This window comes from Branchiostoma floridae, chromosome 15, assembly GCF_000003815.2.
Source record: "Branchiostoma floridae strain S238N-H82 chromosome 15, Bfl_VNyyK, whole genome shotgun sequence".
In the NCBI taxonomy this organism is placed as follows: domain Eukaryota; kingdom Metazoa; phylum Chordata; class Leptocardii; order Amphioxiformes; family Branchiostomatidae; genus Branchiostoma; species Branchiostoma floridae.
Genome location: NC_049993.1, coordinates 18733898 through 18750435, shown reverse-complemented (window position 1 = coordinate 18750435; position 16538 = coordinate 18733898). Strand labels below are relative to the sequence as shown.

The 16538-nt window shown below is 42.1% G+C and overlaps 3 protein-coding genes across 5 annotated transcripts in view; 2 read left to right on the top strand and 1 right to left on the bottom strand.

The window, feature by feature from the left end:
* Positions 1–9303, bottom strand: part of LOC118432282 (ankyrin repeat domain-containing protein 13C-A-like) — a 109501-nt gene extending 100198 nt beyond the window's left edge. The window contains exons 1-3 of one of the 3 annotated variants that reach the window (XM_035843820.1): positions 9107–9303; positions 7968–8099; positions 7510–7577 (exon numbers count right to left, since the gene is read on the bottom strand). In XM_035843820.1, the coding sequence (XP_035699713.1) occupies positions 7510–7577; positions 7968–8099; positions 9107–9250 (344 nt within the window). In that variant the 5' untranslated portion in view covers positions 9251–9303. The remainder of the gene's footprint in view (positions 1–7509; positions 7578–7967; positions 8100–9106) is intronic. The other 2 variants (XM_035843818.1, XM_035843819.1) reach the window with 2 other exon arrangements.
* Positions 1280–6911, top strand: LOC118432278 (slit homolog 3 protein-like). Its single transcript, XM_035843814.1, has one exon. It carries the CDS (start codon positions 1608–1610, stop codon positions 5643–5645), a length of 4038 nt encoding a protein of 1345 aa, XP_035699707.1. The 5' UTR covers positions 1280–1607; the 3' UTR covers positions 5646–6911.
* Positions 9304–10415: 1112 nt separating the features above from the next.
* LOC118432280 (protein artichoke-like) lies at positions 10416–16512 on the top strand. The gene is made up of 2 exons (XM_035843816.1): positions 10416–10673; positions 13030–16512. The coding sequence occupies exon 2, from the start codon at positions 13067–13069 to the stop codon at positions 16346–16348; it is 3282 nt and encodes a 1093-aa protein (XP_035699709.1). The 5' UTR covers positions 10416–10673; positions 13030–13066; the 3' UTR covers positions 16349–16512.
* The last annotated feature ends 26 nt before the right edge of the window (positions 16513–16538 follow it).

The window sequence follows — 16538 nt, the reverse complement described above, 5'->3', positions numbered from 1 at the left end:
GATTGGTATAAATCACAAAATGTAGTTTCAGAATGATATAAGTACACGAGTTTGATACATAACTCCATTCATAGTATCAATATTAACGTAATTACATGGTAATAAGATAGTTGAACTTGTTTCAGACAAGGAGGGTTTGGTCCCTTGTATTCCCATTATTGCATATACCTGAGTCTTGACATAAGATGTATTTCATTGTATTCACCTGTCCTCAAGCAACCTATATATCTCCAATATGAAGTCTCTACAATGAAGTGACCACAAAAGGACTATGTAATGTCTTTATTAATTATGCAAATATTAGGTATTAATTAGAATAACACACATTTTGGTATATGCACCTGGCCAAGGGATATCTTCACCTCCAACATGACTGTCTTTTCTAGTATTTAGGAACTGATGCATTTACCCGTGTTTCTTAAGACAGGTACTTTACCAGTGTTTGTGTAGCATTTAGCAACAGCTATATCAACTTGCGCGTAGATAGTGTTTATAATGAGAAACTATTATTCAATTGTGTTTTTGTTAGTGCTTTGGAAATGTTTCCAGCACAAGAAAGAAAACACTGTGACAAATTGAAAACATATAGCTGACGTATTCTGTACCATAGACGGTGTTGATTTATACGTTCGCAGTAGCACTGTTTTATGCCACCTCAGCTGCAAAAATTGTCTTTTTTTGATTTCAATGTCATGTTTGCACCGAACAATATAATATTGACTTTCGAGGTATGACATCTTACGGTACGGTAATAAGGTGCCATATAGGTACCAGGTAACACACCATATACGTTACTCCCCAGGTGCAGTATAGTACCAGGTAGCGCACCTGTAATATGTAGTAGCCAGCTGCTCTGGGAGGGGGGGGGGCGAAAACGCTAAAGGGGGGCGAAAACGCTAGTGATCTGGGGGGGGCGAGATCGCTGTCACTCCGGTACAAAACCGTTTTTTCTTATTGTAACAGTTGAAAAAAAAAACGGTCCGGAAAAACCAGACCTGAAAAAAGTAGGTGGGCCAGATGTGACCTATTAGAAAATAAACGGATTATATAATCAGGAATACATGCGTTTGGGGGCTTACCGGTTGATGAAGATAACAAGAGCGAAGCAGGCAGAGTTTAAAGTCATTTCTACAAAGTTTTCCAGTCAATCCTACAGAGGCAGTTAGTCTTGTATAGGGTTTTAGAACGCCAGTGGGAGTCAAATACTCCACAAAACGTACTATTTGTGGCGAAATGGACCATTGTTTTGAGTATTGTCCATTCACAATTTCTCACATTCTGAATCAGGTCCAGGTTCGGGTCCGGACCTGGACCTGATCCTCTGGACCTGAACCGGACCTGGACCTGAATTTTCTGTACCGGAACCCGACCCTTTGTTGAACACAATCTGGGAAAATTTTGGTTACACACTCAGATAAGCAGGCAAGTGCTCAATCCATGAGTTTACAATTATGATTAGTTTGATACCATAGAAAAGGAAATCACACAAGCTTTCTATTGATATAGAATGCATTGAAATTGATGCAGAAACATCAGAAATGCATTGTATGATCAACCAAAGTCCATAACACTTTTTGTGCCAGGTTTATAGCAGGCTACAGCCCAGTATGTACAACAAAGCGAGGAGGCTGCTGGTTCTTCTGCTGATCATCCTGAAGGAAGCTGGACCGACCGCAGCACAGGACTGCAGCAGCAGCTGCTCATCAGACTGTATCTGCAGCAGCAGAGGCCTCACCAGTGTTCCTCAGGACCTGCCTACAGACATTACTCAGCTTGACTTAAACAACAATACCATCGCAAACTTAAGTCAGTCTGATTTCTTAAGATACAAGAGATTGACATTATTAGATCTTCATTCCAATCAGATCTCCATAATCCATAACAAAACATTCCATAACTTAACCAGCCTTACTGTACTGTACTTGTACAATAACAAGTTAACTACTCTCCCAGCTGATATATTTGTGGGACTTGGGAACCTACAAAACTTGTATCTTAACTCAAACCAGTTAACTACTCTCACAGCTGACATATTTTTGGGACTCAGTAATCTGCAGGACTTGCGTCTTAACCAGAACCATTTAACTAGTCTCTCAGCTGATATATTTGTGGGCCTTGGTAAGTTGCAGACCTTGTATCTTTCCTCAAACCAGTTAACTATTGTTCCTCAGAACCTGCCTACAGACATCACTCAGCTTGACTTACGAGGCAACACCATCACAAACCTAAGTCAGTCTGATTTCTCAAGGTACAGGACCTTGACAAGATTAGATCTTCGTTCCAATCAGATCTCCATGGTTAATAACAAAACATTTCACAACTTAAATAGTCTGACTCAACTGTACCTGCAGAATAATGATTTAGATAATCTCTCAGCTGACATATTTGCTGGGCTTGGTAAGCTGCAGACCTTGTATCTTTCCTCAAACAAATTAACTAACCTCTCAGCTGATATATTTGCAGGGCTTGTTGACCTGAAATACTTGCATTTTGCCCATAATCGATTAACTAACCTTTCAGCGGACATATTTGTGGGACTTGGGAAACTGGAGACCTTGTCTTTTTTCTCAAACCCGTTAACTACTCTCCCTGCTAAAATATTTGAAGGACTTGGTAACTTGAAAAACTTGAACATTGCGCATAACAAGCTAACTGACCTCTCTGCTGACATATTTGCTGGACTTGGTAATCTGTTGGGCTTGTATCTTCACCAGAATGAGTTATCTAGTCTTCCAGCTGACATATTTGTGGGACTTGGTGATCTGCAGACTTTGTCTCTTTCCCGGAACAAATTAACCAGTCTCTCTGCTGACATATTTGTGGGACTTGGGAAACTGGAGACCTTGTCACTTGATAATAATAACTTAACTAGTCTCTCAGCTGACACATTTGTGGGACTTGGTAACCTACAGAGTTTAAATCTTAACAACAACAAGCTAACTAATCTCCCAGCTGATGTATTTGTGAGACTTGGTAACTTGCTGACTTTGCATCTTTCCCAAAATCAGTTTACTAATCTGCCAGATCACATATTCAAGGGACTTGGTAATCTGACACGCTTGTCTCTTAGCTACAACAACTTAACTAGTCTCTCCGCTGACATATTTTCAGGACTTGGTAATCTGGAGACCTTATCACTTGATAATAACTTATTATCTAGTCTCTCAGCTGACATATTTGTGGGACTTGGGAACCTGCAGAACTTGCGTCTTTACAACAACAAGTTACCTAGTCTCCCAGCTGACATACTTGTAGAACTGGGTAATCTGGAATACTTGTCTCTTTTCTCCAACCAGCTAACTAGTCTGTCTGATTTCATATTTTCAGGACTTGGTAATCTGGAGACCTTGTTGCTTGATAATAACCTGCTAACTGATCTCTCAACTGATACAATTGCGGGGCTAAGTAACCTACAGACCTTAAATCTCAGAAACAATGAGCTAACTAATCTCTCAGCTGATGTATTTGTAGAACTTGGTAACTTGCAGACCTTACGTCTTTCCCAAAATCAGTTAACTAATCTGTCTGATTACATATTCAAGGGACTTGGCAAACTGACACTCTTGTCTCTTAGCTACAACAATTTAACTAGTCTCTCAGCTAACATATTTTCAGGACTTGGCAATCTGAAGACCTTGTCACTTGATAATAACCAGTTAACTAATTTCCCAGCTGATACATTTGTGGGACTTGGTAATCTGACCACCTTGTCTCTTTCCCAGAACCTGTTAACTAGTCTCTCAGCTGACATATTTTCAGGACTTGGTAATCTGGAGACCTTGTTACTTGATGATAACCTGCTATCTAGTCTCTCCGCTGACTTATTTGTGGGACTTGGCAACCTACAGAGCTTGAATCTTAACTACAACAATCTAACTGATCTCTCAGCTGATGTATTTGTGGGACTTGGTAACTTGCAGGCCTTACGTCTTTATCGAAATCAATTAAGTTATCTGCCTGACCACATATTCAAGGGACTTGGTAATCTGACACGCTTGTCTCTAAGCTCAAACAATTTAAGTAGTCTCCCATCTGACATATTTTCAGGACTTGATAATCTGGGGATATTGTTACTGGAAAATAATCAGTTATCTAATCTCTCAGCTGACATGTTTGTGGGACTTGGTAACTTGCTGACCTTACGTCTTTCCCAAAATCAGTTTACTAATCTGCCAGATTACATATTCAAGGGACTTGGTAATCTGACGCTCTTGTCTCTTAGCTACAACAATTTCACTAGTCTCCCAGCTGGTATATTTATGGGACTGCATAACCTAGATCGGCTTTACCTTAACAGTAATGACATCCACAGTATTGAAGCAGGCACCTTTAATGACACAACACAGCTTAGAATTCTAGATCTTGCAAACAACAACATCAGAACCATCCCAGCTCACACATTTGGGAATCTACATAAGCTTAAAGAACTGAGACTCGACTATAATAACATCAGCACCTTCCCTTTAGAAGCTTTAAAAAATTTGAATATTTCAGTGCTGTCAAAACTTGAGATACAAAATAACCAAATGGAGACACTTCCCGTCATGGCATATGACATACTGGCTTCCATTCGAACTGTTAGGATTGAGAATAACACCTGGCAGTGTGACTGTAGGATGGCTCCCTTTAGACAGAGGATGAACGGGTCTTACCCATTTGAAGACCAGATCAGATGTGCCGGACCTGGTAACCTTACAGGGCAACTCTTAAGGAATGTAAGTAATGAAGACTTGCTTTGTAAAGATATGACACCAGTCTATCCCACTTCAAGTGCAAGACGCACAGTTGACTCTACCCTTAGCTTGTCAACAGTTAGCAGTTCTCCTTTGGTACCAACAGAAAGAAATGTTAGTGGCCTCTTCTTGTCCACGCCCCTGCTTGCTACTCTGGGAGCTGTTCTTGGAATATTATTTATTTCCACCATTGCCTTTGCAGTGGGGTGCATGTATAAGAGGAGGAAAAGGGATCATACTTCTGCGGTAGCCTCCAGTGCTGGCTCTAGTAACCCAAACCCCACAGGCACATCCAGTGGTCAAGATCAGATGCAGCTAGCAAACATAAACAGTCAATCCAAAATTACCCATGGGCACAGTCAGCATATCTATAATGTTCCAAATGACGACCCTGACACAGCTGAGTATCAAACCATATCTGAAATAAATCAAGCATGGGAAAGCCCACACCAAGGTGCAGGCAACATTCAGCATCTCCGCAGCTTTAATGATGGTTATGAGATTCCATTCCCCTCCCAGGGCCCCCAAAATGGTCCCCATTCACAAGGTAGACAAGGCCCTCAGTCCCACAAATATGTGAACAGCCATGTGATAGCAGCTGCTAAAGATGCTGCAGCTGGTCCACATGGTATTGTGTATGAGAATGGTGTTGAGATACACTCTGCAAGAGAAGACCCACAGTCCCACAAATATGAGAACAGCCAGGTGATAGCTGCTGCTAAAGATGCTGCAGCTGGTCCACAGGTTATCGTGTATGAGAATGATGTTGAGACAGAATCTACAAAAGAAGACCCACAGTCCCACAAATATGTGAACAGTCAGATGATAGAAGCTGATGCTAAACATACTACAGCTATTCCAAAAGCTATTGTTTATGACAATGATGATGAGTCAGTTGATAACCAATCCTAGAAAGCAGCTGTTGGTACTGCTGGTCCAAACCACCATGAACCCCTAAGGAACCCCAGTGGTCAGCAGCAACACACCTACACATCCCTGCTGCCTTATGATGTACAACATCATTAGACAACATCTAATTAATGCTTTGAGAAATCACTTTACGAAAATAATGATTGGCCCTGAATAAGAGTCATGACACCTTTAACCAACAAACACAACAGATTGATGATATGAAATGACATGAAAAACGGATGAGTATGTGGATAAATTTCCTATCAATGTTCAAACCAATCATACATCCACTTATAGAGTATAAGTAACAACAAATTCAATTAGTTATTGCACAGTCATGTGGACATTGGTAGAAGGCACAGAACTACAATGTACATTTAGTTCAATCTTTTAAAAAAATGGTCACAAAAAGTACATGGCCTGCAAATGAGAAAATAAGAAAATGTCTTGACAGAATTGGGACCCTTAAGGTACCTACACTAGCCTGTTCTTGATTACTAATATATATGTGATTGATATGAATTATAAATATCATGTGTAAAATAGTCATGTGTAAAAGCTTTTTCCAAAAGAGCAACATTTAACAGCTGTATTAATGTGCAAATTACTTAACAATATTTACTGTAATAACATAATATTTTCTCCTGTAATGCTTGACTGATTTATAATGGCCATATATTTTTGCATGAAATTAATCATTGTATTAAATGTGATAATGAATACTCTTGTAGCTTTAAAATCAGAGAATTACATAACATATATACTGATTGATTACATGTAATCTCATGAAATAGAACCTTAAAACTCAATGTATATTCCTAATGAAAGAACTAGCTCAGCCGGAATAGTTCCTAGCAAACAGTAATGTGAAAGAACTAATCTGAAATTGCCACTTATATCAGACACAGGACTGACACCTTGCAATGTCAACACTGTAACAGAAATCCACAGCAATTTCACAAGTGTAGTATGTCTGTTTTAGTTTAAGTTATTGTATGTATATCTCAGAGTTTGGAGCAACCATAGCAAGCCTTCCTGCCTGGCTGACCCATGTAATGTACTGCCACCTTTTCAATAAATGCAAAGTACTGAGGGTATCTCAACTGTGTTGGCCATGTGGTCTCTAGTCTCTGTGTGCCTGTGCGTGCAGCTGGTATGTTGCTCTGTAGGTCGGTTGTCAAGTAAAGCGGGATAAGAACATAGGCAAACATGCCTGTCCCTGGTGCTGAACACTATACACATAATGTGTGTTAGCACATATGTCCTTAGTGCTGAACTTCATTCACACACAGGTAACGCATTTTTCCTTGGTGCTGAACACCATCAACACACAGGTTAACATACCTGTCCATGGTGCTGAACACCATCCACACACAGGTAAGCACACCTGTCCCTGGTGCTGAACACCATCCACACACAGTTTAACACACCTGTCCTTGGTGCTGAACACCATCTACTCACAGGTAAGCATACCTGTCCTTGATGCTGAACACCATCCACACACAGGTTAACACACCTGTCCTTGGTGCTGAACACCATCCACTCACAGGTAAGCATACCTGTCCTTGATGCTGAACACCATCCACTCACAGGTAAACATACCTGTCCTTGGTGCTGAACACCATCCACACACTGGTAAACATACCTGTCCTTGGTGCTGAACATCATCCACTCACAGGTAAACATACCTGTCCTTGGTGCTGAACACCATCCACACACAGGTAAACATACCTGTCCTTGGTGCTGAACATCATTCACAAACCAAAACACACCTGTCCTAGGTGCTAGTTCATTGTCCAAAAGAGGTTTCCTGGCCTTGCACTGTAATAAAAAATTACTGTAGTTAACAAAAAAATTGACCAACCTTTTCCTTGACTCCAGGAGAATCCCACCTATATGGTAGTAGTCAGCTGAAAACGTGCCCACTGACTCCTGCATAACAAGGGAAACAAAGATAAAAATCATAGTTCAGGCCACAAAAACTATACACTGATGCATACATACACACATTGAGTTTGGCCTGCTTACTGAGAAAAGAAAAATTCAACAGTTTGTCTTAAAGATTGTGTTCAATGGCTTCCAAAAATCAAACATACACAACACAAATAAATTTTCAGTCAAACTAGTCGACCCTCTTAAACTTTACAATTATGGATTCCACCAACCCAGATGAGCTTTCACTCATATACAACACTGTATTCCTCATCATCTTTGGTCCCTTGGCAGCTCCGACATGGAGTCGGGCTGGTACCTCAGGTGAAGATGAATTCATGGTGTTGAATTTTTCTCTATTTCTAAGTCTTAAAATGTCTGAAGACATACCGTCTTGTCCTCTCTGAAGACCCAGCCGGTCTGCGCCCGTTGGAAGGTGATGGCCTTTGTTGACATCTGAGCCGCCACAACGTCGCTGCTCATCAGGATATCCACCTCCTCCTCTATCTCCATCTCTGTCTCCTGCAGCCAATCAGGAAAAAGGGCGGGAAATTCAAAATTTGGAAGATACCACGAGGATGAGGATAGGGGTGACTGTACATGTTTGATTCTGGCTTGATTCCAATTGCAACAGTAATATGGCCATGGGATGTACGGAAAATTGGAAACCCGGCTAGATAAAACACTTGTTACTTGACCAGAATAATACCACTGATGAAATCAGAATGAGTTTGTAGAGCATCTGGCGATGACTGGAAACATTGTACAATTCAGAACAACTATTGTGAAAAGCACCCTCCTATATTTCATGCATGAAAAATTTGTCAGCCTAATTTTTCAGACACATTTTGAATACTTGCAAAGTACACTTTTTGCACTAAGCACCAGAGCAAAGGCAGAAAAGACACCGCGATGACAGCATGACAACAACAACACGACATCATGACAACAACAACACAACATCATCAGGAGATGGACCGACTCACCACAGAAGAAACAGACTTTCATCCACCAGCAGGTAAAGGAAAAAACAGGGCATATCAGGAAATGACAGGGTCAGTTTCTACCAGTAAAAATGCCTTCAGATTGCACACACAGTCACTATCAATTTCATCGGTAACATAATTGTCTCAAGCAAGAAGTGCCACCAAATTATTCCAGGAACTACTAAACCAGGAGCTCCATTCATCTCAGTTCTGATTTGAGGCTAGTGATACTACTGAAGGTACAACCACAACTACATGTTTTCAGCTTTTCTTTCTATTGGTTGTGAATTCTGGCCTGCATAGCTGCTGTGCTACGTCAAAGGGCGGTTATACTAACAGGCTATACAAATAATGGTATCAATATTCAAAACTGAAGATAGTCAGCAGTACAAAATGTATTTATGACAGAAATTTTCTTAAGCTTAGTTCTAAAATCTCGTTGACTTTATCCACGTTTAATTGTAAAGATCTATTGCACTATAAAATGCCCATGCATGCAGTTATCAAGAATCTTTTCTCAAAGTTAAAACTGAGGGTACTTACCTCACATCGTATTCTCTGGAACACCTTAAGTTCGTTGTCGAGGACGACCAAGGAGACGTTGGGTCTGAGGTGTCCATTAAAGATGAAGCTCAAGTCTCCCCGCTGCCACCTCATGTCAGAGAAATCCACCAGAGTTGTGTCCATTCTGTGCGAAAACAGCGAAATAAAATGTACTGTTGATTATGAAATCTGAAAAAAGACAAAAATAAGGCTCTCGGTGACAAATGTTGGCATCAACATACAGTCCTTTTTCATTGTTTTTGCTCATTTCACTCTATAGATAGTGGTTGTTGGAACTACACAGTATGAGCCAACTACTCTGCAGTACCACACCTAACCACTAGGAGGCGTTTGATTATGACCATTCAGTTCAGTTCTTGAGTTGTCTTGTTCAAAAACTAACCACCAAAGTTAGAAAGCGTCTTGGTCAGCAGAACTTGAGTCCATAAGTTCAAAAACAAATTTAGTCACATCAATTTAAAGAAACACAGGAAAAACAGTTCCCTTTTGTTCTACCGATACTATGGGAGTGAAGTATAATGGGGTCTGCATGGGGGGTCCCAACAAAGGTTTATGCTGTACATTCAGAAGAAGCCCCGGGGCCAGGAGTAGAGTAGAGAAGAGTAGAGTAGACAGAAATAATTCAAAGCTGAAGACAGAATCCCTCATTATCTACATCTACATCTACATATAATACTGGGCAATGCCCCTCGTGGGACTTTGTGCCCAGGGGAGTGAGGATGCCCTAGCAAACCGGTGGTGGTGAAACAAAATAGTGAAGTGAAGAACGAATTCTTTCAACAAACAAAAATAACGGTGCTGTGCTGTACAAGATATCTTGCTAGGGCATGACTGGGTCTTACAGCTGGGCAGAGCAAGGGTAGCCGTAATGCTTGGCAACCCCGGCTTATTATGCAATAATCTTAATTTTATTGCAATTTCATGCCTGTTACTGTTAGCTAATGTATAGAGGACCACATATGGTCTAATAAATAGATATAAATGGGCAAAAAGGGGAACCAAATCAATACAGTGACTATAAACTAAACTGGATGAGGAATGGGCATTTCAATGTCATAATGTATTTCAATGATATGTACACTATTGTATAATACAATAGAAGCCAGTTAATTGCAAAACGGATTAACACATACTGCACGGAATCCTAAAATCCCAAATCGGTGCGGTCTAGCTGGATAACTTGAAGTTCGTATTATTATCATTCTTGTTCCTTTTCGTACTTTTACACCAGCTGGATAATTGCATGACATGTGCTGGCAAATAGGCTGTGCAATTAAACAGCTTCTACTGTATCTGAGACTTCCCCAGACTAAAGCCTGTTGCAGTGACCACATCCACCCTCCTATCACCAGGGCTGGTCTCGCCTGAGTTTGCACAGAAACCAGACTCCTTCCACATGTGTGTGGCTCTGCAGAGGTCACCCCAGTCTGGAGGGGCTGCACAAAACCCCACTGTCAGGTCTGCCTACTGCTGAAATCTAGCAATATGCTGTGAGAAGGACCCAGGACTCAACACTACTACAGGCCTCTCACTCATGCACAAAAAGGTAGGAAGGCCAGACTCTGACCTGACCTCTTTCTAAAGAGTTAAACACCAACTTCTTGAGTTTTTGTATGTGTTAGACTGTTAGGTCTATCTAATAAGCTGTTGTCTTTCTCAGAATCTGTGCCCTCCCCCCATGAACTGTACCATATCATTTTCTTTGGTGATTGGTTTGTGTTACTTATCTGTTTATCTAATTACTGTTGCTAATTAATTCATTCCAGCCTGAACTCTTCAGCTTGCTTGGGCACCTTGAAATTGAAGAAACCCCTAACTCTTCAGGATGCATCAAAGATGTGGACCTTCCTTTTGAATAGACCTGTCATAAGTTTTAAACACCAACTTCTTGCATTCTATCTCTGTGTTTACTTTAAGATCTATCCGCTCTAGGTCTTTCTCAGAATCTGTACCCTCACCCATGATGTGTATTGCACTGTAAACTGTTTTCTTTGGCAATGGGCCTGTGTTACTTATCTGATGAGCCTAATTACTGTGGTTAATTAATTAGTTCCAAAATTAAGCTCTTGACCATAATAGCAACTTATAATCAAAGACCTTACTCAATCTTGAACATATCTTGAAGAAATCTCTACCTCTTGAGGATAAGAAACTTCTTGACTTTTCATAACTCTGATTTCAACTAATTCAAGCACAAAATCTGTTATATGTACATGTACATGATGTAGGTGACAAAAGATCTCAGACTAAATACCCTCCCACCATTGGCATATCAAACTGTTTTCTTTGGTAATGGGTTTGTGTACCTTATCTGATGAGCTAATTACTGTTGCTAATTAATTAGTTCCAGCATTAAGCTCCTGTTAAGCATGAGCCTCTTGAAGATATTCCTCTTGAGGAAAAAAAAACAAAGATAAGAATATAAGTAGCACTATCAAGAATTTACAACTTTGTCTTGATAACTTGGAATTTGGAGTTAGAGCACTGACTTCTTTTCAGCACCAGATCTATCACTCATTAGCTTTGGTTCAGTTCTGAGAAGCTCTGCATGTGTTCTCCCCATGACTCAACAATCTGGAACAGATCAGTTTTATGTGGTAATTGGGTAACTAGAGACCTTGTTGTCAGATAAGTATGCTTGCTGATGAAGATTAATACAGTAATAGTTAGAAAGTGTTGAGCTTTAAAAATCATGCTAAGAAAAGTAATAGAATCTTCTTCTAAATAAATTCTTTGCTTTTTATTTTGAATTCAGCTTTCTTGACTCAAAGTCATAGAGAAAACATGCTTATTGTGTTTTTTACTATCATGACAATTTGAAAGAAAATATTAGATGTAAACATTAACCAGATCTTGTTTCTATACGGGTAACTAGTTTTGACAGCAGAAAAAGCTGGTCTTGCTAGTTGCCAATTTTCCAAGTTGCCAACTTTTTGCCGGTTTCAGTGTTTGAGGTTTGGCAGGCCTTCACTCAGAGCTAGTGACCTGACAAGGGGTCATGCTTTGAAGTTTGGTTTGGCTTGTGTCAAAGGATGATGAAGGCTTTCCTATCTTAATTGTTACTTTCTGTTCTGTATGGCATTGTGAGGGTCAAAGCAGTGGTTTTAGAATGGCTTAATCTACGTACTATAATAGAAATTACAGAAAATGTTACATCCCCCAAATTTATGTGGTTGATTAAGACACATTAATTCTACTCCAAGCAGATGTTATGCTGTGGTTTCTTTTAGACCTTTTTCGTTGGGCCTTCTTTATTATCCCTTTTCCTTGGCCATCAAATGTATGAAAAAAAGCATGAAAGACAAGCTGAGGCCTGAACTGTACTTGGATAGTATACTAGTACGAGTTGGGTTCTTCTCTTAGACTACATGTGTCAAAGTTCTCCTAGGCTTGCTACTTTTCCATCGAGTATTGCAGGGGTTCATCATTCTTGAACTATTACAGTAACTGGACACATTTATTTATTTTCGATGTGAGACACAATGCTAGTGATAAATGAGATATGGTTGAGGCACTTTTTAGTCACTGCTAACAAAACTGTGTGGTTTGTTCAAATTTATACAGAAACAGTGAACACAAATGGACCCTCCCTACTCGTGAACTATTGCTGGGGTCAGTCTTTAGTAGGTCGTGTGAGATCATGCTGTCAGACTGATGTCAACAAAAACACTCAGGACCTGTTGCAACTACTGCACTGAAGTGTCTGTTCACTAAATACACACCCATGGTACCTTGAACAACTAGGGACTCTTCACTACATGCACACCCTGGTGGAGGAGACACTGGAAGAAAAGATCATCTAATTTAGCTACATCAAGATACCTTAGTTTTCTGATCATAGTTATACCATGCTGCATTTGTGATACAATCTTTACAATCAAAGTGTATCTTTCTTTCCACAGGAAAACACTAAGTTGGAGACCACAGACAACAACAGCAATGGCAACATCCAGCAGATCACACCATATATCACCATTCCACATTAGGATGAAAGCCTACTCCTGGCCTTTACTGGCACTGGTGCTCCTGTCAGTTGACAAAGTTGCCTCTCAAGAAACCACAGCCAACTTTACGGGGTATGAAGGACTCCTACAAGAGGTGGAACCCGTGTACTGCCCCATCGCCTGTAAGTGTGAGTGGCTCTTCGACTCGGGCGTGTTCGTGGACTGTCGCGGTTACGACATCTTGTTCCTTCCCGACGAATACCCGCAGAGAACGCTGTGGCTGTCCCTTTCTCAGTACATCCTCACCAATGGTCTCCAGCCAAACAGTTTCACGCAGACCCCGTATCTACGATCGCTCTCTCTACGCCACAACAACCTAATCCACATCTACCCCGACGCCCTCACCGCCATCCACGAGCTTAACGAGCTTGACCTGAGCCACAACGAACTGAATGACTTACGAGGAATCTTCAAGTGGATTCCAGGCCTCAAGACGTTGGATCTGTCCCACAACAACTTCAACACACTTGACGAGTTTCTGAAGGAGGTGCCGGAGTTGCGACGTTTGTACGTGCATCACAACGAGCTGCTACAGCTGGGAACCCTGAACCACCTACCATACCTCAGCGTGCTCATCCTGGCACACAACAACCTCACCACTATAGAAGGTACCATGGAGAACTGTACCAGGCTTCGCTCTATCGACATCAGCCACAACAAGCTGACCAGCATCGACGGGACGTTCGAGGACATGACGCTCCTCCAGGAGCTAAAGGTAAGCTACAACAAGCTGTCAACGCTCGCAAACGTCTTCAGTAAGAAGCACAATGGAACCTGGAGCATAAAGACAGTAATGGCAGACCACAACCGCATCACATCTGTGAAGGGCATCTTCCCCAACATGCGGAACCTTGTCACGTTAGACCTGAAGCACAACAACATCACGACAGTGGAGTACGCCTTCCACCACAACAGCAAGCTGGAGCAGCTCTACCTCAGCCACAACCAGATCCAGGTCATCCACAATGTCTTCTACAACCTGCCTCGCCTGGAGGTGCTGGATCTACAGAGTAATGACATCACCAACATCGACGGCGCCTTCAGCAATAACCGAGCCATCAGGGAACTCAGTCTCAGCCACAACAAAATCAACGCTTTGTACGGGGACTTTGACTCCATGAAACAGCTGGCGTTTCTAGATCTGAGGTACAACAAGATCGACCATGTACGGAACTCTTTTATAACAGGCCAGCTGCCCATCCGGTGGCTGAAACTCGGACATAACAACATCTCTGTCCTTCACGCTGTGTTTAACGACATGCCCAACCTGATAGAGCTGGACCTGAGCCACAACAACATCCACACGGTCCGCTACTGTTTCCACGAGCTACGGAGTCTGCAAGTTCTGGACCTGAGTCATAACAAGTTGGACTACATTGACGGACTGTTTCACCATCTACCTTCTCTTGAATACCTACATCTTGAGCATAACCTCATCTACTCCCTTGGCTCAGCTTTCCACAACTTACAAAGACTGAAATCCTTGAACTTGGCAAACAACACCATCAACAGCTTGGGAAGTGGATTCAGTAGAAATGTCAACCTAACAAATCTTGACCTCCAAAGCAACAGGCTGACCTCCATGGGAAACTCTTTGAAGAAACTGTCAAAACTTAAGTGGCTGTTTCTCAGTCACAATGAACTTGACCACCTTAAAGACGGTCTTGAAGATTTGACTGACCTCCAGGTTCTTGACCTCAGCAACAACAGCTTGTACTGGATCTACGAGGCCTTTAAGAACCTCGGTAATCTTAAGAAGCTAGACCTGAGTCACAACCACCTCTCCAACATCGCCACAGCCTTCTCAGTACTGGACAATCTCGAGGAGTTGCATCTTCAGTACAACAAGATCCAGTCGTTGGACAAGGCAATAAGGAAGATGAAGAAGCTGAGGTGGGTGAACATGAACTATAACAACATCTCCAGCATCAAGGGTGAGTTCAAAAACCTGGTACGTCTCCACGGAATGTACATCAGCCACAACAACATCCAGTCAGTACGGCACGGGTTGGACGGACTCGTGAGTCTCCAAATCGTCGACCTCAGCTTTAACAAGATTACCAACCTCGACGATGCGTATTCCGATCTACACTTTCTCGACGAGCTTCACCTGAACAACAACGGAATTGTCACCATCGGGAAGGCGTTCCGTAACCTTCGGAACGTCAGATGGCTGCACATGCACTACAACAACCTGACATATCTGGGTAAGGAGCTGCTGGGACTGAAGGCAGTGGAGTTTGTGAACGTCAGCTGCAACCAGATAAAGGACCTGAAGATCGACTTCAGCCAGATGACCAACCTGGAGATTCTGGACTTGAGCCACAACAGACTGGGGAACCTGACGAAAGAAATCAAAGCCCCAAACCTCGTCAGCTTGTTCCTCCGTAACAACAACATCGGGTTCATCGAGCACACGTTTGCCGCCATGCCGTTCATGCGGGTCCTGGATCTGGCCTATAACAACATCAACGACATCACATACATGTTCTATGACTCTCCCAATCTCAACGCGCTGGACTTGAGCCACAACCGAATCCGTTACACCGAGATGGCGTTTGTAAACAATCCATTCCTGGGGGAGGTCTACCTCAACCACAACCAGATCACCAGCATTCATAACACGTTTGCACATCAGAGCTACCTTGGGCTCGTCGAACTCAGCCACAATCGGCTGACATCAGTTGACAACCAGTGGTGGCTGCCCATCTACGTTACCCACTTGAGGCTCGGCTATAACCAATGGCACTGCAACTGCCCACTGCTGCAATTTATCATCGTGCTCGACCGGCGCTCGGACAAGAGACAAGTGAACGTCACCTGCGAGAGCCCAGCCAACCTCCGCGGGAAATTCGTCTGGGAGTCGGGCATCCAGGGACCCCCGAAGATGCAGATGAACAGGACGCACATCGTGGTGCGGAAGGGACAAGACGCCACGCTCTACTGCGAGACGCGGGGGTGCCCCACACCGAAGATATCCTGGGTACTCGCCAACAACAAGACAGTCACACCTGAGAAAGTTGAACCTGGCTACGTGGTGGAAGAGTTTGGGTCTGTGAGTGTACTGACTATTGAGGAAGTGGACGAGAATGACATAGGGAAGATTAAGTGTGTGTCTACTAATGTGCAAGGTAGCTCTATGCGGGTCGCCAAACTGTGCCTGAAGAAACAGGATGCTTATATGTTCTTTGAGAGAATAATATGTGAAGTAACATAGACACACAAGAAAACAATAAGAGAGAAAATCCCTGACTACCAAGGCATCATTTGGCTCTTTTTTACCCTGCTTGTCACCTTTGTAAAATACAGGACATACAATGTCATGTACATACAGTTTAACAGAAGACTCCTCTGTATTCATAATATATGCTTCTGATATTTTAAAAAAAAAATCACCTTCTTTTGCC

Excerpts from the sequence above, each read along its gene's own strand:
- LOC118432278 (XM_035843814.1), top strand. The coding sequence starts at position 1,608 with ATGTACAACAAAGCGAGGAGGCTGCTGGTTCTTCTGCTGATCATCCTG.
- LOC118432280 (XM_035843816.1), top strand. The coding sequence starts at position 13,067 with ATGGCAACATCCAGCAGATCACACCATATATCACCATTCCACATTAGG.